Genomic DNA, 23,588 nt, shown 5'->3' with positions numbered 1-23,588 from the left:
CTGCTCTCTGGCTAGCATAGCATTCGCAGATTTCCTTGTACATGGCCTTCCTCGATATCAGCATAGACTTTCATCACAGTAGACTTCACAATTACTTGGCTGTATGTCTTTAGAAATCTCAGAATGCTCCTCGGACATCACCTGCTCGGATTTCAAATTTCAAATCATTTCAAACTATCTTGTTCCAGGTGAACCGCCGATGTTCGTATTTCGGAGCTCTCGGCACGAGTCGCCTTGTTCTATGACTTAGAGTTTTTCTCTGTTGAAGCACAGCTTCCGTAGTACCAACTCTAAGTCATAGAACAAGGCAACTCGTGCCGAGAGCTCCGAGATACAAACATCGGCAGTTCACCTGGGACAACACATCTAGGGCAAAAATCGGGAACAAGAGAATGCTCCCAGGTCAGGTAATTAATTTTTATATCTCCCGCTATCTCCACTCATTGGATGTACTCACTTATCAAATCATCTTTCGTATCACAAGCCACAAGTGCCAAATAGGACTCTGGCGGTCGAGACAGAACTTATGCGCGATGAGCAGCGCTATTCAATGCGATTGGTGGATAAGTTCCACACCCAAGCATGACTTGCAGAATTCAATACACGATCATAGCCTGCGGCAGCATTACTGATAATAGGATTAAGTTCCAATAAAAGTATCTGGATCCATAGGCATTATTTCAAGGTACAAGGAAAATATCAAATAGTACACATTTTTAACATATAAGCTGTAGGTGAAATTTACAGAATTAGAATATAATACATTCTTTACTTAAACAGCATCATTTCTGATTAGTCTTTGGGAAATGGCGAACTTGTTAAATCGGGAATGATAAGCACTCATTTCATGAACTCGTTCATGCATGATTTAACAACCGGGCATTCAATATATCTAGCACACCAATTAAAAGAAATGAAGAATTACACTATATGACCCAGAACCTCCCACTTAATGGTTTTGAACTGAAGACGATCAAAAAAAATTCTTAATACAGCTCAAGCAATTCCCTTACTTAAACAAGATTTGAAGAATGCAATCATGCTGCCATACATCAAAAATGTCACGAACAAAATGGCTATATTGCTCCACGAGTACAACATAAAAGTAGCTTTTTTACCTTTACGAAAACTATCAAGATTTATACATCCACCAAAACTGCCACATCACCCCATGAAAAACACCAGGCATCTATGAGATTCATTGCTCTTGTGGCATTTGCTATGTAGGCCAGACGAGAAAGGTTGGGAAAGATCCCTATGTCTGAACATGTAAAAGATGTCGAAAAAAGAAGGGAACAGAAATCAGGTTTAGCATGCCACAAAACCACTACTGCCCATCAAGTACTTTGGCAACAAACAAAAATGCTATATTTGATAACTGTTTCACAAGAAAATTTAAGAAAGCTGCATAAATGCTTAGGATCCATACACAGTGCAATAAAAATCAAGGCTTGATTTTACATCAAGTGTGGTCCGCTTTCGTCAAAAATTTAACTGCCACGGACCTAGGATATCGCACGTGTGAACCACAGAACGTGACAACAACTAACAATGTTCCAACACACATACAGTAACGAATATATTATTTGTATTCTGGTTTATCAATTTATTTAACTGTTGTGAAGTTATAAAAAAACATCTAATATGTGTAATTAATCATCAATAAGCTTTTGTTGTGTAAAACTTTTATGTACCACTACCCCTGATGATGTAAGTTTTATGATGCACGAAACTTGTTGGGTTTTTTAATTGTTTATTTTAAATAAACTCTTTATATTACAATGTGGTCCCAGTGCTGAAAACTACCTATAGTTTCTCTCTTATTCCATATAAATTTATTCAGCTAGCTCTCCATCATACTAGCTTTGCTTATTCTGTTGTCTATTTCCAGATTTAACCTACCATCTTCACTAAAAACTGTGCCTAAATAGCTGAAATATTTTACTTGTTCTATAGCTGTGGTTCCCAACCTTTTTCCACTTGTGTACCCCTTTTAAACCCATTTCTATAAATTGAACCCATTGTTTTTAAGATAGCTGTTTATAAATACTGACATTTATTGTTCCATAACTAACGTTTTGCATTTTGTTTACTTTACTTGTTTTTCTGCCATTACTGATTATTTTTCGTATACCACTGAACGGCCTAGCACGTACCCCCAGGGGGGGGTACGCGTACCACCGGTTGGGAACTGATGTTCTATAGGATTTCCATTCAGAATGCAGCTGAAGTTTTCTATGCTCTTGTCTGTTTTCATAGTTTTGGTCTTTTTATTGCTCATTTTCATGCTAAATTTGTTACAGCTGTTATTCAATTTAGTTAGAGAATCCTTAATACTTACACTGGATGTGTTTAAGAGTACAATTATCTGCATAAAGCAAGGAACTAAGTTTGACATCTCCATTTCTAGTATCAGGCCTAATTCCACGTTCTTTAATAATGTAATCCATGTAGATGATGAATAGGAGTGAAGAAAATGTGCATCCTTGTCTTACATCTGATTTTACATCCAATTATCTTTCTGTATTTCTTTCAGTTGTAACTGCTGACTTACAACTTAAATATAGACTGTAGTGTTGTGTGTAATATTCCATTTACCCCATGTAATCATAATGTTTTGAAAAGCTTTTCTCTGAGTGTCTTGTCATATGCCTTTTTCAGGTATACAAAACTTAAATATAGATCTTTGTTATATTCCTATGATTCTCAATTATCTGTCGTAAAGTGAAAACCTATTTTTGACAATCTCGGTTTGGCCTGAACTGAAGTTGTGTTGTTCTTCTCCAAGTTTCTCCTTCAAAATTTTTCTCAGCCTATTTTCAAGTTGCATAAATCTTACCCAGAACACTTAGTAGAGAAATTCCTCTGTAATTCTCACATTCAACTTTATTCTCTTTTGTAGCATGGGAACTATGAGAGCTCTACTCCATTCATTTGGAATTCTAACTTCTGACCAGCTGTATGAACTATGCAATGTAGCCACTGCAAAACTTTTATACCTATTTGAGCATTTCTAATCAAATATTATCTATTCCAGCTGCCTTTTCACATATCAAGTTTTTGATGGTTTTTTTGATATGTTGATATGTACTTTGTTTGCATTCCTGTTGAAAATTTTCCACTGGTAGTTTCTTTTAACAGTCTTTCAAAGTAACTACTTCAGATGTCTAGGATATCCTTACCTTCAGTTTTCATGTCACCTTAATCATTTGTTATTTCTTTTGCAGTAATCTTTCCTCCATTGCTAAGCTTTTTTTTCACTAGCCTCCAGAACATTTACCACCTTTTTTGATATTTATCTTCTATATTCTTACCAAAGTCTTCCCATGACTTTTGTTTATCTACTTTTACACATAGCTTAGCTTTCTTACACTTTTCTCTGCATTCTTTTAGGACATCTGCTGACTTATTTGCAAGGAAGTTCAGGTATCCTTTTTTCATTTCAACTTCTACAACATTTCAACATTCCTACTTCAACTTCTTGTGTCTTCTATGGTGTTCTTATTTTTCTATACTTGCAGACAATTTCACCACATGCTTGTTTCCTTCACAGTTTGCCACTGAGACTTCAAGGTTTGGTTCTTGTTTTCAAACTGTTTTATTTTTTCTTCAATAATGTTTATATAGTCTACAGGTTACTGTAAAATCTGCTCTGCTTTAATTATTTTTAAAACTTTTTGCATGCTCTTCTTTTCAATCTTATATTCATTTTTAGCTTACTTAAAACTAAATGATAGTCACCTCCAATTTGAAATCCTCTATACATTCTTGTTTCTTGAACCAGCAAGAAAATATTGCTATCAACCATGACAGTAGTCAATGAGCCTTTTATTATTTCTTGTGTCCTCTTTATGACATTATTCTCTGAATAAGTCTTCAAGAGTCTTCAGCCAAATTAAATAATTTCTGTGACAAATTTGGTATGACATTTGGCAGTAACAAGACTAAAATGATGAAAATATGCAAGGAAACATAAACATCAATTGCATTCTCAGTACTAAAGTTATAAAACAAGTTGCACATTCTAATTAATAAATGAAGGTGGCAAATTAATATATGAAAGTAAATAATAGAATAATCAAGGTTGGTATTGTGAGAAGTCAGTTGAATAAATTTATATGGAAGAGGAAGGAAATCATTCAAAAGACTAAAACCAGCATGTTGTTGTTGAAACCAATTTTAACTTATGGATTAGAGAGCAAGATTAGAAATAAAACAGTTTGATCACAAACTGAAGACTATGGATGTGTGAGTTACAAAGAAAATTAGGGAAGTAAATAAACAGAGCATCATTAGCAAAACCATATTTAAAAAATGATGAAGATATCAGAAAAGACCTTGAAGTACTTTTCAAGAATGCATAAGTAGATGTGATGGTATAATCATTTAAACAGATACAGGAATACACCCACCGGCATTCACGAGTTGCCTTAGCGTGGACCTAGAAAACATAGGCGCCACCCAAGAGTCTATACATTCACTTTCTATTAGTCCATTCTGATAAGGTTTCAATGGCTTGACAGCAGTCTCGAACTGGTTGGCCCTCCCCAGAGACTAGGCAGAATAGGAGATGAAAGAATAGTGAAAAAAGCAGTTGTTAGGGTCAAAGATAAAACTGGGAGGAGATCTCCACATAGCCTGTAAGGAATGCATAATATTGACCACTTCTGACCCATTTTACCACCTTTTTCTTCCTTGTGGTATGTGCCCAATTATTGTAGTACATCTGGATACTGTCTGTAAGGAATGCAGAGAATTGAATGAGGATCTAATGTCCATTTTTCACCTTCTCATAGTGTATGTCATCATTAGATATCCACCTGGATGCTGAACAGAGACTGATGAGCTAGCAAAATGAGTCTTTGTTGACCAAATTGTATTCCATAATGGTCTAGACCCAAAACAGAAATGATGGTAAAACATGATGAAATGTCATGCTGGCTGGGACATCACCCGCCCACATAAACAAGATGCTTGCTACTTTTCAGAGAAACAAGGCAAACAGTGGAGCTACTGGAATGTTAGCAGAATTGAAGATAGGCACCATCAACATAAGTATCAAAGAAGTAGAACTAACAGAACTTTGCCAATATAATTAGTGTTACCGAGACAGAAAAGACTAAAGCAGATGGTGGGAAACATCTGAATCATCATCATCAACAACCATGGGTCCAATGCCCGTAGGTGTCTGCTGCCATCTTGATATGATTCTTCCATTGCATTCTATTTTGTGCAAGATGACTCAGTTTGTGTATAGAGTTTCTGCACCAGTTGACGATGTCATCGCCCCATTCTCTGTTTGGTCTTCCTCTTTTGTTCTTTCCTTCAATTATTCCAGACAGCAACGTTTTTAGTTTTCTCTCATCATTCATTCTACATATATGGCCAAATAGATGTAGTTTCCTTTTGATTATTTTCTGGATTAGGTTTTCTTTTGGTTGTATTCATCTGTAGATTTCCTCATTGTTCACTTTCTGTATCCAGCTTATTCTCAAGATCTTTCTATAGCACTTCCTCTCAAATGCCAATATCCTTCTTTCAGATTCTCTCAGGAATACCCAGGCCTCACATCCATAGAGCATGCTGCTGAAGATACAGGTTTCTACATTGCCCAGTTTAGTTTGCATCTTTATAGCTCGGCTCTTACTTATTTTGTCCATGTCTTTTAAAATAGTTGTTGCTCTGGCTATTCTAATTTTTATCTCTTTTTTGGAGTCTAAGTCATGCATCATGTGGCATCCAAGATATGTGAAGTGTTCCACATTTTCTAGTTGAAATCTATCTATCATAACTCTGTTCAGTAACTCCTGTTGTCCGAATATTATTGTTTTAGTTTTTTCAAAGTTGACATTTAGTCCATATCTTTTTCCTTCTGTGTATAGTGTTTGCAATGTCTGTTCCAGCCTTGCTGCGTCTTCTTCAATCAGGACGATGTCATCTGCAAAGTAGAGGTAGTTTATTCTCATGCCATTTATTGAAATGCCTTTGAATAGTAATAATAAAATGTTAAATTTGAACAATAATGATCAGGGAAAGAAAGGAATAGCTATAGTATTCAATACTAAAACCCAAACATGAACTTGAATGGTAGGCAGTTTCAAGTAGAGTGATGTGGGAAAATTTTGCAATGAGAAATTGGACGATAAGACTTATCGTCTGTGGTCCCACAGAAAGTTCTATTAAGGAAGATGTAGAAGAATGTTTTGCGTTGGCATTAGAGAGGCAGCTGACATAAATAAAATTTATTTCTATTGAAGATCTAAACAGCAGAGTAGGAAATAAATAACAGACATACAGAAATATTTGGGGAAAGTTTGGGACTAATTTCACAGTCATTAAGAAAATAGCAAAGCTAGCATATACTTGATTTTTCTTCAGGATATGAGCTAGTCATTCTAACACCATGTGTTCAACATAAAAATATGCATCAGTTCACATTAAGAGAGCACACAAGAAATAAGTTTTATTTTGTTATTGTTAATAGTGTTTATCTTGTTCAAGATATAAGAGTATACAGGAGATTTGAAGTAGAAACTGACTACCATTCAGGTTTGAGTAGGATAAAAATGAGTACACATCAAAAAGAAAAAAAAATCCATGAGAAAGTTTTAAAAGAATTAAAGTTAAGCAGCTTTTAGCAATGAACTGTAGACTCAAATATGCAACCTGGGATAGACATTTAGCTTGTTAAAAGTAACAAGCTAAATTATGTTTAATTTAGTTTGAATTATGTGTTTTTATGTCCTTATTTCCATTGAATGTTATAATCATTAAATAAAAATGAAAGGAAGAATTTGCATTCCAGCATGCTCTCTTAGTAAACTAAGAGAACTTTGCTTGAATGGTGCAAATTCATTACATCAGATTCAATATTATAATTATTATTATAATACTGAATCTGATTTGATAAGTAATATTAATGTAATGAAATGAATCTAATGTAGTGAAATTGGCAGGGAATATTAATTATTATTTACCATTTTATTTTTTAGACATGGCAGCTGACAGGTTTAAAATTTGACATGTCTTTCTGTCTCTACTCAACAGAAATCTGTTACCTTTAATGTCACCATCTTTGTGTTTGATTTACAGTATCTTAAATATAATGCTGATATTACTGCACATTGCTGTAATAATTTTTATTACTGTTTTTGTTTTTTTGACCAGATATGAGTATACATTATCTATGTTTTGTAAATATTGTATATAATTTAAAAATCGGTGTGGGTGTTTTAATTAGGATATAAGTTGGCATATTACAAATAATATGGAATGCTTAGGTAAAAAAATATTTTTTTCTTTAATTATAGTATTTTGCTGGAGTATTAGAGGCATACTAAGTATATAAATGGAACACTAGCAAGCATAATATGACAGAAGAATTAACAAAAGATATACAAAAAAAATGACATTAATGAGCAGTATTAAGCAACACTGTTTCCCACAATGGGATAACTTTATTCAGATTAGGATAATGTATTTATTCATGACCTTCCATATACAGTCTTTCCATAAAGAACCTGCTCTTGTGTAGGACTTATGGTTTTTTTCAGTGAGCCTTGTGGCTCACTGAAAAAAAGCTGAAAAAAAAAGAGCCATGTGTGGAGGTTATAGCACATTCAAACTGTTTTTGCTTGTGGTATTTGGTGATTTTCATGTACCTTTTAGCAAACAGCTTGCAGATCTTTTGGATTGGCTAAAGTAAGATAAACCACAATTGCAATGAATCTGATATAGTAGTAGTAGAAATAATGCAGAAAGGTTATCCTTAAGCAGAGCATGAAAATGAAGAAACTTTTCTACAGGATGAAATGTACTTCAAATATCATGAGTTCGAAGTTTTCTTTGTAAAATACTCAGAGAGAAGCATATTTGTTTATAGGCTGCTACTCTCTCTCTCTTTCTATGGTTTTGCTTATTAAAGTGTCACTAAAACAGTTAAATAAAGAAGTAAATTGTGTTATTTTCATTCTCGTAGACAGGCTTATATGTTGGTTATGCATTACTAAATCACTTAAGGAATTGAACAATGCTGCCGGGATAATAAGGTAATCCCGAACTGTGTAAAATTCAAGTACCGTTTTGTTTCACAAAAGCTCTCCGTATATATAACCGCGCTAGCTATGCATTGCTTCACAAACAAATCACCGCCATGCGGTTTCTCTTAGCGGACATTAACGAAGCTATTCGTGCCTTTGAAGATGAGCTTTCGTGCGCTTTAAACTTTGGTCAATTTTACATTACAATTTCGTGTACCGCTGCAGACAAAGAATTTGAAAAAATACAAGGCCGACAGATGAAAAAATTCGAAAAATTAAAAAAGAACTCTACCATCAATCCAAAACTTGCTACCAACACCGTAATCAACCTTTCTTCAGTCACCCTGAAGCGCTCAACGTGCTTTCACGTGGCCACAACTTCGCCATTGCTCCCAGAAAAATACCTAGTGAGGATACTATGATCCAGATTGAACGCGGAATTTGCCACCTTCCACATCAAATCACCAACAGTGTAAGACTGGATGTAGCTTGTGTCCTCTCCAAAGCAAGACCACCAAAAAACCAACATATCCAACAAGGAATATATAGCTCTACAGGAAATGAGGAATAATAAAGAATTAGTTATCACCAAAGCGGATAAGGGAAATGCAACTGTAGTACTTAACCAAAAGACTACACAGGTAAGCTTAATGCTCTTCTATTAGATCGGGCTACTTACCTCCCCATCGAATACAATCCCACCAACTCACAAATTAGAAAACTTCACAGTCTCCTTAAGAAAGTCACTTCTTGGCCTGTAGAAGTTACCAACAGATTAAAGCCGTTTAACTCTATACCCCCCCCATATTTACGGACTCCCAAAAATACACAAAGAAAATGTGCCATTACGTCCCATAGTGGATGGCATTGATTCCCCCACATACAAATTAACTAAACATTTGGCCAAAGAGCTTACACACTATACTGGCAACACACCATCACACATAAAAAAACTCAGCCCACTTCAAAGCCAGCATAGAAAACCTTACACTCCAACATACTGACATAATGGTCAGCTTTGACGTCTCCTCCTTATTCACAAATGTCCCACTCAAGGAAACTTTAGAGCTAATCCAAGCTAAATTTTCTCCCGATATATCAGCCCTATTTCAGTTCACAATGAACTCAGGCTATTTCGTTTGGCAGGGAAAATTCTACAAACAAATAGAGGGGACAGCCATGGGTTCACCACTCTCCCTACCCTTGGCCAATTTCTTTATTGAGACCTTTGAAGAAAAAGCCTTAGCCTCTGCCCCACAAAAACCAACCATATGGCTTTGCTACGTTGATGATGTGTTCGCTATTTGGCCACATGGCTCTGAAACACTCCTCTCCTTCTTAACACACTTAAACAACCAACACCCCAGAATCAAGTTCACCCTGGAAAAAGAGGAAAACAGCAGCCTCCCTTTCCTAGACACACTAGTCACCTGCCAGCCTGATGAAACCTTGGTTTTCTCAGTTTATGGAAAACTACCCATACAGGCAGATACATTCACCAACAATCCCCCCCACAACAATATGGAGTGGTGAAAATACTATACAACAGGGCTAAACTAATCTGTTCTAATGACATGGCCCTAAACACTGAACTAAATCACATCCTCAACACTTTCTCAGCCAATGGCTCCCCCCCCCCCAAAAAAAAAATCCAAAAATTATTAGAACCTACAAACCACAGCCCCCTTCCCCCCCTCCACAACAAGGATTTCTCTAAATCCATCACCATTCCCTACATCTGCGGCACCTCAGGAAAAGATTACCAAAATCTTAAAAAACATGACCTGACCTCCTGTTACAAACCTTACAGAAAATTGGCATCCCTTATCCGCTCCACTAAAGCCCAACCACTTCCCCTAGACCTACCTGGTGTATACCAGGTCCCTTGCAGTTGTAAACTGTCTTACTTTGGCCAAACAGGCAGGACAGCGAATATCAGAATTTCTGAACAAGGACTACATCCATTTTCACAAGTACAGCCATTCTGGTCTTGCAGACCATGCTCTGGATACACGCCACAGAATACAGTGGAAGAAAGCTACAGTAATACACTGTAGCAAATATAAATTCGAAAGACTATTTATGGAATCAGCCTCAGCCCTAAGAAACTCTCCAAACCTCAACAAATTTGGTTGTATGCAACTTCCCCAAATTTGGGAGACTTACATCAGCAGACCTTCAGCAACGGCCAAGAACACCTACTTAATCCGCTAGAGGGCACCATCAGGACTTTTAGGAGAACAATAGCTTCATTCTCAGTTACTGTGTTGTATTGCCTACGTGCACGTGCCTTTTTTTTTTTTGTAAGTTCCTTTTAAAAATGGCAACGTGACTTTGCCGAAATATCAGAAATATTTATTAAAGTGTAATTTAATTTATATTCGTATCTACGTTGTTCAATTCCTTAAGTGATTTAGTAATAGTAAGTAATAAATTGTGTTATATTTCTTGTAATAGTGTCCATAGAGCAAAGAATGAGCCTGAAAGATAAGAGTACTTACAGTACCAGATTTTTAACATGGATGATGGGAGATGGAGCATAAACATATCCTCTGTGCATGTGCACCTAAAAAAAATGAGATACATGGATTCATCCAGAGCACTCAGATTCTTCAAGTATATGAAATGGCAACATGTTGCCATCTTCTTCAATAGTTACAGATGAATAATGCTGTGTTTGTTTATAGTCTTATTGATGAAAGAAGATACAATTTTTATATTAAGTTTTTAATGTAAGCCGTAAGTTAGGGTGACTCATTCATTAGTAATTCTTGGAGCTCCATTATTGAGTGCTACCTTACTTTAAAAATATTATCAGGAAGCCTGTACCACATATGGCTTGGGATGAATGTTGTGAATTTTTTTTTTTTTTTTTTTTTTTTTTTTTTTTTTTTTAACTTCCTCATTTGCCAACCAGATGTGGGCCTTCAGTTTTCTGGAAGAAGACAGACTGACAGGCAGATACATACACATGCAACAGGACATTATATTTATTCTTTATTGCACCATTATCCATGTCAAAAATATAGCACTATAAAGGTGATCAATCATGCTCACTCTCTGTTCCACAGAGAGTGAGCATGAATTTTTCCTACCACCCCTACTTAACAAGAAGTAGGGGTGGTAGGAAAGTTTTTTATTCTACAAACTATACAAACTGGCCAGAAAAATACAAAATTAACAGACAATTTACTGGTCTTAATATCCTTAGTTACTTTGGCAGTAACAAACAACACATCCCACAAGAAACAGAATACGATACATTTCTGTCTGATAATTTCAGCGATATTTTAATCCATAAACCACAGACAAATAGGATTAACTTCAACTGCTCAAGGAAAACTTAACTGTCTAGTCATTCAGAGAATCTGAGTGCTTCACTGGGATATTCAGAACTATTGATGTTCTGTTTGCATTCTGTCTTGTGCTTTATTTTCAGATTTCTGCTAAGGATATATGTCCCACATTGGCATTTCTTGGTGCTTATTGGATCTCTTGCACATACGGTTTATCTTACTTTAGCCAGCCAAGAAGATCTGCACCTGTTTATCATAACATACAGAAAAATTACATCATATATCATGAACTAAGAGTCTGAACATGCTGTTATCTTCGCACATAAGATTTGCTGGAAGAAAACTAACTTTCTGCACAAGTTTATTCCATACGAAAAAAAACTGTATAAGGAAAATTAAAGCATTATTAATTGCATCATCCTAATACAAATAGTGCAATGCATTGTGCCTATCCTATTGTGGGAAATAATGTTGCTTAACATTGCCTATGAACATTTTTTTTTTGGGACACCTTGTTAAGACTTCAGTCAAAATTAGATCTTGCTGTTCTGCTATTGCTCATAATTTCATACTTGCATTATTAAATCTTTCTAACATGCATGCTTTGGCTGTTGTTCCATTTTTCATACTGAATACATCAATGATGTCACTTTCAGGAAATTCTATAATTAAAATTTTACTTTTACATAAGTATTTGTGTACTTAGGTTGATATTTAGAGATGCATCTAGAGATAATAATTCTGACTAAATTTATTTAGCCAGTTATTATTACACCAATATTTTGCTGTGGTCACCAAGACATCTTCATGGTTACAAAAAAATACACTAAGCACAGGCACACAAAGACAAACACAGACATTGTAAAAGACAGAATCTTACACCCTGTTTGGGTGTAATGATGGAGTCCTACTGAAGGTCTCATTATGATAGTCTCCCAGATTTTTGGTAAAGAAAGGCAGCTGAGTTTGGAAAACAAAGTGCTGTGGCAGATATAGAAATGGTCTCTCAGATTTATATTTGCCTCTGTGTGAAAGGGAGTTTCTTGCATTTGATCCAGTAATTTCTTTCTATGATAGCTACTCCAGAATAGCTGTAATTCAGATAATGGACAGTTCCTATTTTCCTCCAGACATATTTTTGCTGTTCTTCCAGTTTGTTCAAAGTAAGTTAGTTTATAGGATCAAAGGATACTGTAGATATCAAATGATCTAGATCAGGCATGGCCAACTTCATTCTATACGAGGGCCAATATATGATGAGTGGTAACGTCACGGGCTGCACACTTTTAGACAGAACTTAAATAAAAATAAACTCTGCTTTTGTTTTCAAGGCAATAGTTATATGTATTGAATTACTATATTTGTTAAATCATTTTACTACTGGGAGAACAATATAAAATACATGATTGATTTAAATATAAGTTGTTAAATTAAATTTAATTACATATTTCTGTTTTTTTTTTACATGTAACACAACTTAATGAGAATACTGGGTGTTCATGTGCGGCAACAAGTTCATCAGAGTCGATTTTCAACGATGATGACGATATTCTTAACAAATCCTGAAGGTGGTCATTCCGTGTTGAGAATATAAATTGTTTCCATCATCAGAAATAATGAATATACCTAGTATATCAATCAGAAAATCTGCAGCCAAAACTATTAGCTAAATTGATACATATAATTTAATATAGTTTTTATCCTGCCACAGGCGGCACAAAATCACGTTATGGGCCGCATGCAGCCTGCGGGCCTGTTGTTGGCCACCTATGATCTAGATGATATTATTATTATATGGTAACCTCCATAGAGTCAAAAAAAAACTATTCACAAAAAAAATTTGTGAATAGTTTGAGAGATCCAAACTATTCACAAAATCTATCATATCTCTCCTTGAACTCATTAACAGACAAAGCACTTACAACTGACTCTGTCAACCCCTTCCATTCATTCACAACTCTCCAAGCAAAAAAAATCTAGTTCTCACACTCAACTAACCACATCTTTATTAAACTTCCAGGGATGACCTCTTGTTCTAGTCCCTCTATCCAAGTGCTGAAACATTTTTTCTGCATCACTCCTAAAAACACTTTAAGTAACTTAATTGTTTCTATCATATCTGTTCTTTTTCTCCTATCAACAAACTTCTGCAATCCACACACCATCAGTGTATCCTAATAGGAAATAGGCCACTCATCTCTGAATCCTCTCCACTTCCTCATCCTCAAGAAACCCAGGGGAACAGACTTGAGCACCATAATCCAGATGTGGGCATATCAAGGCCTTATAAAGAGGAATAACAACTTCTTTATCTCTACTTGTTAATGTGTTCTTCAATCACCAAGTAATCTTATGGGCTACCTTATCAATATGTCCTCTAAACTAACTCTCTGTCTACCACCCCCTTAATCTGTAGTTTTAGCTGTAGTACAAGTTCCATCAATATGGTATGTAGCTTGTAATCTATGCATCCCAAAATTCATAACTTTACATTTTCCACATTAAACTGACACCCATGATAGAGAGAAAAGTCTACTTTTGGTGAAAAGTAGCCAATTTTTGGTATGGCTTGAAGGAGTTGGACTGTAGGATATTGCTTTTCATGCATACTCAGTCTGTATTTTGCTTTCTTGCATTTGATGTGCCTGCATGCATGTGCTTAGTCTGCTTCTTTGTGCCCATGAAGATGCCTTGGTAATCAAGGTGAAATATTGACATAATTTAATTAGCTAATAAATGTATGTAATTATCTCTCAAGACTATCTTCTTTATTGCTTATTGTTCTTTCACAGAAATATTCACATAAATTATCCAAAACTTCATTTTGAAGTATAGATGATAAAATAAAAGTTTTAGGTGGAAGATGATAATTTTATGGCTCCTCTCACCTCTTTTAATATTTACCAGAACATATGCTATCTAACTTTAATTTTCCTTGTTGAATAATTGAACATGAGATTCATTTCATTGAATCTGAGATAATCTTGTTCTGCACTAAATATATGAAAAAAAAAAGTATGTGTTATGATTATATTTAAGAAATATGAGGTGTGATTATTTCATTTAATGGAAATAAAACATATGTCAGAAATGCACTTCCTTAAAGTTACTTTGTATGTGTAATCTTAAGTAAATATATGTATACTGTGTTTCATTTCCTTCATAATTTGTGATTAATTTAATTTTTTTTTTACCTTCAAACAGATATGACTGGTTCCAGAGTGATTCTTCTATTAGTTTAATAATTTATACCAAGTGGAAAAACATTCGTCTAGAACATGTAATTGTAGATTTAGCTTCAAGAGATCTTCAAATCTACTTTCAGGTTGAAAAATATACATACCAAATTCATTTAGGTATTATTTTTATATTTAACTCACTTGTAAATCTTTGATATACTTAATTTAATAGTAATAGCATTAGCTTTTTGATGTGCTTACTGTATTTTTAAGTTACTTTACATGCTGAAACTAAATAACATGAACAGTTACCCATAAATCAAGTGTTGATATGATAGGACAACAAGAAGGATAATGTTGCGATTTAAGGTTTAATGAACATAGAGAAATTCAAATAAACTGTAATTATTTTTTAACAAGTTCTAGCAATTTTATCATTATCATATTAAGATCTTCAAGGAGATGGCTACTGTCCTGGATGTATTGTCTTGGTCTTTGAAGATCACCTATCTGATAGATAGGTGATCTTCACTTGCTAGAAGATTAGAGCACCCCAAATCTTGAAGTATTCTAAGTCTTAGTTGGCTAAGTAGATAGCATCTTTATTTTTCACTATACACACACAGGCTTGAATTTCACTGCTGTGTCGATGTTTGTGAATTCCTTTTCAGGTGGTATATTAGGTGATTTTCATCACCTAGCATGAGATGATAAAGGTGACATGAAAAGTGATAAAGATATCCTAGATGGAGTACTTACTTTGAAAAATTATTAAAAACAAGCAGCACCAAATAGTGGAAGAAAATATTCCACAAGAGTACAATCAGAAATACATATCATTATTTCAGATAAAAAAAAAAAAAGCCATCAAAAACCTGAAATGTGGAAAGGCAGCTAGAGTCAATGATAATCAGATATGGAGTTATATAGAAGTTTTATAGTGACTTCATTGCATAGATCAGAAGGTCAAACTCCAGATGAAGAACTTTATGTATATAATTATATAAATTATAATTATCATAATATATAATATTATATAATAATTATAATATTTAATAAATATATAAATATCAGCCTCCAGGGAATCAAGAACTCATTCCCTGGAGGCCACATCACCCACATCAATTGTCATACGTTCTCTTAAACTCAGTCACACTAGATACAATCACTACCTCAACAGGTAGTGATTGCATAACATAACTGGTTTGCAAGAGAAAAATCTAATTTTCACTCCTTTCTTAACCAGACACAAATTTAACTTCTTTGGACTTCCCCCATTGTCATCTCCCTACCTTTCATTATATGAAAGGTAGGGAGATGACATGATGAAAATTTTCTCAACTGATATCTTGTAACACCCTTTCAGAAGCTTATAGGTTTCTTTCATATCATCCCTCTTTCTCCTGTTTACCACTATCTGCAGCCCACATACTGTCACTATCCTTGTAATCTATATTTCATAATCCTGATATTATCTTTGTGCACATACCAAATCTACACACCACAGTCCAGGTGCAGTCATATCAAGGCTTTGTAAAGAAGTAAAATTACTTCCTCATTTTTACATTCAACTTCCTTCACCATCATTACAAGATCTCCAGCTCCATCAATTTCTTCAAGCATAATCCCACCTATATAGTATGCTATTGGATATCTCATCACTCCAAAGCGCATAACTTTATATACTTACTAAAATTGAATTGACAGCTATTATCATTTGGTTACACTTCCACCCTATTGAAGTCATCCTGCAAATGTTGTAATCCCTGATTGCCTTGCCTATCTTTGCATCATCAGCAAAGAATTGAACATCTCCCATCAAGCTCTTCCCAACATCATTTATGTTGTGAAAGGCTTGACAGGAGATGTCCAAAGACTGATCCCTGGAGGACCCCACTGGTCACTTTAAATTTGATAGATTCACATCCCATGTATATCCTTTTTTTGATACCTGTTCATCAGCTCTCTACTTATCCAGGTTAACAGCTTATATACCAATTCCATATTCTCCATTTTATGCAACAGCCTTTCATGTGGTATCCTATCAAATGCCTTAGCAAAGTCTAACATATCAGAATGTGTCCATTATCATTAAATACGAGCAAATTGTGCAGATATGACCTCCCTTTAATAAATCTCTGCCATTCCTTGCAAAGTATAGCTGGTTTATATGCAATTTTTTACCAACTTCTCTAAAATCACTACAACCATTCCAGAGATACTGATAAGTCATTACTTAGACACATCAGCCTCTGCAGCACCCTTTAAGTAATGCAGCTATTGTACGTTCTTTCCATTCATATGGGATATTTCCTGAACTTAGACTCAAGTTATACAAATATGCAAGGGCTTGACAAGCCCTTGCATGTTTGTATAACTTGAGTCTAAGTTCAGGAATTCAGCAATAAGGATGGATGATATCTCATCCATCTTTATTGCTGAATTCTTATCCATGTTATGCAACAACTCTAGAACCTTCTTCTCATGCACTTCTTTCTCTCTCTCCAACACAGTGGTAACACAATGCACAATGTTACGTACACCAGGCTGATATATCTTAACAAAGTTAGCACTCATTATCTGAACAATTACATCTGCTTCTGAACACAAAGGTATCATCTGCATTCAGTAAAGTTATTCTTCCACATTCATACTTTCTTTTACTTGTAGCATAATGATACAGTTCTTTTGGGTTGCTTTTAGCTTGTGCCAGTTTCTTTTCATTCTCAATAGTTTTCCATACAATATTCATAACTTTTTTTTTTGGCCTACACCTTATATATTTCATAACTCCTCTCTCACTCTTGTCATGAAATTCTTTCCACATCATTTTCTCCTTAGTGATCTCTTGCTTAATGAGGTTGCACATCCATTTCATTCCCACCACTTATAAAAAGAGAAATAAAACTGAATATGATAATTAGGAATTTCCCTGTTGAGTGTTCCAGGTAACATTTATACAAGCATAATTGAGATGCTAAGAAAAATAGTAGAAGAGAAACTTAGAGAAGAGCAATCTGGCTTCATGCAAAATAGGGATTATTTTTCAAACTGTGCAAATGCAAACTGTTCAAATTGCACAGCCATAGTCTGCAAAACACTATGGCTGTGCAGTAAACGGGGCATTATGCAGTCATATCATGCCGCCTGAGGTGTCGCCCCTTTGTTTTCACCAGGGAACCAGGGCGAACAACGAAAAGTAAGCTACTGGAACAAATCTGAAAACACACCCCAACTCAACATCACCAGAGTTAAAGATCGGTACTATCAACATAAGAAGCCTGAATGACAAAGAAATGGAACTAGCTGAGGAATTAGATAAGTACCAGATCGACATAATAGGGGTGACTGAAACAAAAAAGACAAAAATTGGTGAGATCTTTTTGAGCAATAAATGCAAAATGTTATATTCAGGCAATGACAATCAAGGAAAAGGAGGAGTAGCCATAGTATTCAACACAAAATACGAGGCTAATCTTGAATGGCCGTCAGTCTCAAGTAGAGTAATGTGGGCAAATATGAGAATGGGGAACTGGACAATGAGGCTTATTTGTGCCTATGGTCCCACAGAAGGTTCTACTATGGTAGAAGTGGAGGAATTTTTTGACTCTTTAGAAAAAGCAGCTGACACAATGAAAAAGGAAAAGTTGGTCCTTGTTGGGGATCTAAATAGCAGAGTAGGAAATGATTGTGAGACATACAAAAATATTTTGGGAAAATTTGGAGAAAAGAGCAAAGCTAATAATAATGGCAAATATTTGTTGGATTTCTGCTCAGGACATGGACTGGTTATTACTAACACCATGTTCCAACATAAAAATGTGCACAAATTTACATGAGAGAAGAGGCAAGGAATAAGAAAAGTCTCATTGACTATGTTATTGTTGATAGTGATGCTTTCTCCCTGGTGCAGGACACCAGAGCGTACAGAGGATTTGAAATTGGAAGTGATCACTATTTACTCTTCAGCAGGATAAAATTGAATTTCATATTGAAAAGAATAACATGTAAGAAAGTTTTAAAGCGAATAAAAGTTGAACAGCTCTCAGATGTGAACTATAGACTAAAATACACAAAGATTATTGAAGAAAAAATGAAAGAGTTTGAGAACAGGAATCATACCTTGGAGATTCATTGGCAAGCCTTGAAGAAAGCCCTGATTGATTCAGCTAGAGAGGCATGTAGTGAAGTTGTCTGCAAGGATAGAAAAATTAGAACTCCATGGTGGACACAGGAAGTTAAAGAGGCAGTGAAGGAAAAGAAGAAAGCATATCAAAAGTTCCTGGCAAATAAGTCAGCTTGTGCTCTTAGAGAATACAGAGACAGATGCAAGAATGCTAAACACTGTGTAAAACTAGCTAAACAAAAGTCATGGCAAGCATATAAAAAATAAATATCAAGAAGGTGGCAAAATATTCTGGAGGTTGTTGAAGAAGCTTAGGAATGGAGAAAAAAGGTGCTGTAAAAGGAGTTAGAGATGATAAAGGTGACATGAAAACGGGAGAAAAAGATATCCTTGAAGTATAGAGTAATTACTTTGAAAAACTGCTAAATGAAACAAGCAGTGATGACAGCACAGTGATAAAAAAAACACTGACCAGGGAAAAAAGCCATCAAAGGCTTGAAATGTGGAAAGGCAGCAGGAGTAGATGATATTCGACGAGAAATGCTGAAGTATGGTGGTATAAGAGTCTTACAGTGGCTGCACTGCATAGTTCAGAAAGCCTTCACAGAGGGATGAATTCCCGAAGATTAGAGTAGAACTCTCATAGTACCCATATATAAAAAGGGAAATAAAACTGAATGTGAGAATTACAGAGGTATTTCACTATTGAGTGTTCCTGGCAAGATCTATGCAAGTATACTTGAGAAACGATTGAGAAGAATTGTGGAAGAAAAGCTGGGTGAAGAACAAGCCGGATTCAGACCAAATAGAGGCTGTCAGGATCAGATCTTCACTTTGTGACAAATAGTCAAGAAAGCATGGGAATATAACAAAGATCTGTATTTAAGTTTTGTCGATTTGGAAAAGGCATATGACAAGGTGCCAAGAGAGAAGCTATTCAATATGCTACAGTTTTATGGTGTCAAATGGGGCATTATATCAAGAGAAAGATTATAGGCATGAACAAATGACATCAATGGCAATATCATATTAAAAATGAGGAAATTAGGAAAGACCTAGACATTGTCAGCATCCAGGAATGCGTTAGCAGAGCTAATCTCAGGTGGAGTGGTCACTTAAACAGAATAACGAGAAAGATTAGCAAAACAAGTGTTCTCTGCCAGGTTGGCAGCAAAACGACCCAGAGGAAGACCAAGATATAGGTGGATTGATATGGTACAAAGTGCCTTAGACGATAGAAATATAATATCTGATAATGTTGGAGTCTTGACAAGTAACAGACTGATTTGGAGGAAAATTGTAGATAGGAAGTTAGTAATGATGTAATTTTTTCAAGTAGTACTATCATATCCTGTACACCCCCTTGAGGGTACATGGCAGGAATTCGATGATGATGACATAATCTGTAAGTCAGCAATTAGAATTGGACAAGGTACAGGGCAGGTAGTTTGATGTGAAATCAGTCCACTCCTATTCATTTCATTTATATGGATCACATTATGAAGGAAAGTGGCATTAAAACTGATATCAAAATTAGAGATATATTCAACTCAGTTCTTTACTTTGTGTAGATGGTGTTATATTCCTAATTAAATCCACTACAAGTCTTCAGAATTGTTTAACAAAATTTCATAACTTAGTAAAAAATTTATCATGAAAATTGGCATTTAAATACAAAAACTATGAAAATAAGTAAGAACAGGAAAATTATCAACTGCATTCTCAGTGAAGAACTTATTTCAGCTATTTAGGTACAAATTTTAGAGACAATGGCAAATTAAATATGGAAATCAACAATAAAATAAGCCATATTGGTATGGTGGGGGAACAAATTGAATAAATTTATATCAAATAAGAGAGAAATTAGACAAAACACTAAACTAGTAGTATAAAAGACAATGTTCAAACCAGTTTTAACTTATGGATCTTAGAATTTGATTAGAAATTAAATTGTTCATCAAAGAGTGTAGACCACAGGTATGAGAGTTCTGAGAAAAATTAAGGATGTAAATAGACGGCATCAATCACAGACTCATATTTAAAAAAAAAAAAAAAAAAAATTAGAAATTTATCATTCAAGAATGTATGAGCAGAGTTAATCTAAGATTGTATAGTCACTTGAACATGGAGAGGAAAGTTTAGCAAAACAGGTGTTCAATGGCAGGAAAAAAGGCACAGAGGAAGACCAAGATATAGATGTATGATGCAGTTGGAAGTGCATTAGAAGACCAAAATATAAGATCTGGCATAGAAGCCTTGACAAATAGCAGACTAATTTAGAAAAAAAAAATTGGATCAGTTGTAAAGATAATCATGTAGTAGTACTATCATAGCATCCTTTACCCCTTGTGTGTGTACACCTGAAAAGGGGGAAATGAAAGGTTTTTGAAAGATTTTCAGGATATGCATGAATATAGCAAAAAATACTTTTAGAATCTTTTATAAATCTTCTAAAAACAATACACTAAAAGTTAGTGTATTGTTTAAAATCGTTTGATCAACATTAACTTGACAATAATTTTTTTTTTTTCTTCCAGAACTTGAAGGAAGTATTTTACCTAAATGTGAAGGTAAGTATTATTGCTCATCTGTAAGTCTAATTTAAAATATTCTTAAGCACTTAAACACTAATTAATAAATATAGAAATATTACGAAGAAATAACGAAAAACTCATAATGCTTATTGCTGTTTTGTCCGATGGTGCCTTTCCCTTAATTCTACATTTTATTTCTCTAATTATATTAGAAAACTGACACTTTATTTTTCTTTTTAAGGAAAATAAAAACATTATTTTGTTTTCCATTTATTTAGCAATATTATCATATTAGCAAAAAATGTTTGATTATCCAATATTTGAAGTTTTGGCAGTAGAGTATAGAGTTAATAATTTGTATAGGGTAAAGGTAAAGTAACGCTTTGATCAAAAGAGAAATTCTAAATATTTGGATGCTGAGGAACTGCTTGTTGTAATGTGCTTAGGCCAAAAGATATTTAATGATAGAAAAATCTTAAGACTAGAGATCTCACCTTCTCTAGAAATTGGGATATTGTCAGGAGTATGACTGGAAGAAAAACGTTTCTATTTTGCGGGAGATAAAGCTGATTATGTTTTGTTGCATTGAAACTGACAAGGTTATCTGAACCTCATTGAAGACTGGTTTGGAGATTAGAATTTATCAGAGGTTGTGGTGATTTGTGTAGTGCAAGGCTTCAACAAGAAAGAGGAGCATAGCATGCTGTCACCAGGAAAGCTGCATATTGAATTGAATCACTGGAGTGCTGACTCAATCCAATATGCAGAAGGGAAAAGATGGGTTAGAGAACAGCCCTGTGGGATCCTAGCATTAGTTGCATAGTCAGAAGACAAGAAACCCTCTTGCCATCATGCATAGCATGTATCCAGTCAAAAACCAATCCAGTTACAGCAGTCACAGGACAAACTAAATGATGGGAGCTTACTGAAACAGATCTCCAGTCAGAAGCCTTGAAGGTTTCAACCACCTGGATGAAACCTAATGCTGGAGTACACACCTTTAGGACAATGGAGAAATGCCATCAGAACGAAGAAACTTTAATATCTCATTCATTTGGATAAGATTTTTCTGATTAGTTTTTCTGTTGAAAGGTCAAAGAGGGCATTGTATGGTGTGTGTGTGTGTGTGTGTGTGTGTGTGTGTGTGTGTGTGTGTGTGTGTGTGTGTGTGTGTGTGTGTGTGTAAGGGTCGACCATACAGGAATTAGAAGAGAAATAAGAACCCGGAGGTAGTTTTTGTTACGATGCAATAGAACTATTTGAATTGTAACAGTAGTGGAAGCAATGTTAACAGAAGTTACAGCTGATAGCATTGGCAGATGACCAGAATGCATGCATACCATTTGGACAGGATACAAGTCTATTGCTTTTGTCTCTTTCAGAATCAATTTTGGATGAGTTGATAGTTTTGTGTAGATGTTTTGCACTTTGGTATAAGCAGTAAAGGAAGATTGAATTTTGGATGACAGCCAGTTACTGCATGCTTGATTCTTCACTTGTACAGCTGTAGTGCACCTTTTGGCGAATCAAATCTTAATTAGGTAGGGGCTGGGGATAGTGGAATAGGAAATAAATGTTTTCATACCAATGAAAATTTTTTTCATTGACTCATTCAATACACATGTTTGGGTCTGAAGACTAGAAACATATTTCAACCAAGAGAATGAGGCACAGAAATTGTGAAGATCATCCCACTTGGCATTTTTATAATGCTATTCTTTAACATAACCCCCTAATCATTCATTTTACTCATTCAGTCTTTTTCATTCAAGGTATACAATTTGACATTGCTGCTAATAAACATTTCTTAATTAGCTCCCCCCATACTGCTGATCTCTCACTTCCTTCAAATTCTTCCATCCATTGTACTATCTCAAGCTGGTTTGTAAGTCTGTTTTAATCACCTGCCTTATAATTCCACATAATTCCATTCTCCTTGGAACCATGTAGTCTCAATCGTATACTCTGATGTTTGTCCCAAATCCAGAACTCTTGCCTGTTGTGTTCTCTCCATTACATGCAGCCTAAAACATTAGCCCTTCAAGAATTCTAGAAATTCATTTCACTTATTACTGTATGCTGTTTTATCTGCAAAATGTATATTGTTGTTAAATTCTCCCATAATGATTACTCACTTTTAATTGCCATATTAATTTGCCTAAACATGTCATGCTTATCACTTTATATGTTCCCTGACTTGTAGCAACAATCTTTTAAATATCCATTCCAAGTATACTCTCAAAGCCATCATTGTCATTTCCCCATTTCCCTCTATAATTCTGTACCCTGAGATGGCACAACTCACCATTTAGCCATAAGTAACTTGGCTTCCTAAAAACTACCATCCTGTTTATCCTCCATAACTTGCTGAAATATGCCGTACTTATCAATTTCTATCCCTCTCAGGACATCAT

At 35.0% G+C, this 23,588-nt stretch overlaps 1 protein-coding gene across 7 annotated transcripts in view; it reads left to right on the top strand.

Annotated features, from left to right (window-relative positions):
* Positions 1-23,588, top strand: part of LOC150094318 (cytochrome b5 reductase 4) — a 266,376-nt gene that overhangs the window by 149,878 nt on the left and 92,910 nt on the right. For all 7 annotated transcript variants that reach the window (XR_016550236.1, XM_090411979.1, XM_090411980.1 and 4 more), the window contains 2 exons: positions 14,540-14,691; positions 21,178-21,210. Coding sequence is in view for 6 of the 7 variants with exons in the window: in XM_090411979.1 (XP_090268105.1) it covers positions 14,540-14,691; positions 21,178-21,210 (185 nt within the window). In the remaining variant the exon portion in view is untranslated. The remainder of the gene's footprint in view (positions 1-14,539; positions 14,692-21,177; positions 21,211-23,588) is intronic.

The sequence above is a fragment of the Typopeltis vanoorti genome, chromosome 22 (genome assembly GCF_054136105.1).
Source record: "Typopeltis vanoorti isolate ZY-2024b chromosome 22, IOZ_Tvanoo_1.0, whole genome shotgun sequence".
NCBI lineage: Eukaryota > Metazoa > Arthropoda > Arachnida > Uropygi > Thelyphonidae > Typopeltis > Typopeltis vanoorti.
The sequence above is the reverse complement of the archived record's forward strand: the minus strand, read 5'-3'. Positions and strand labels throughout refer to the sequence as shown.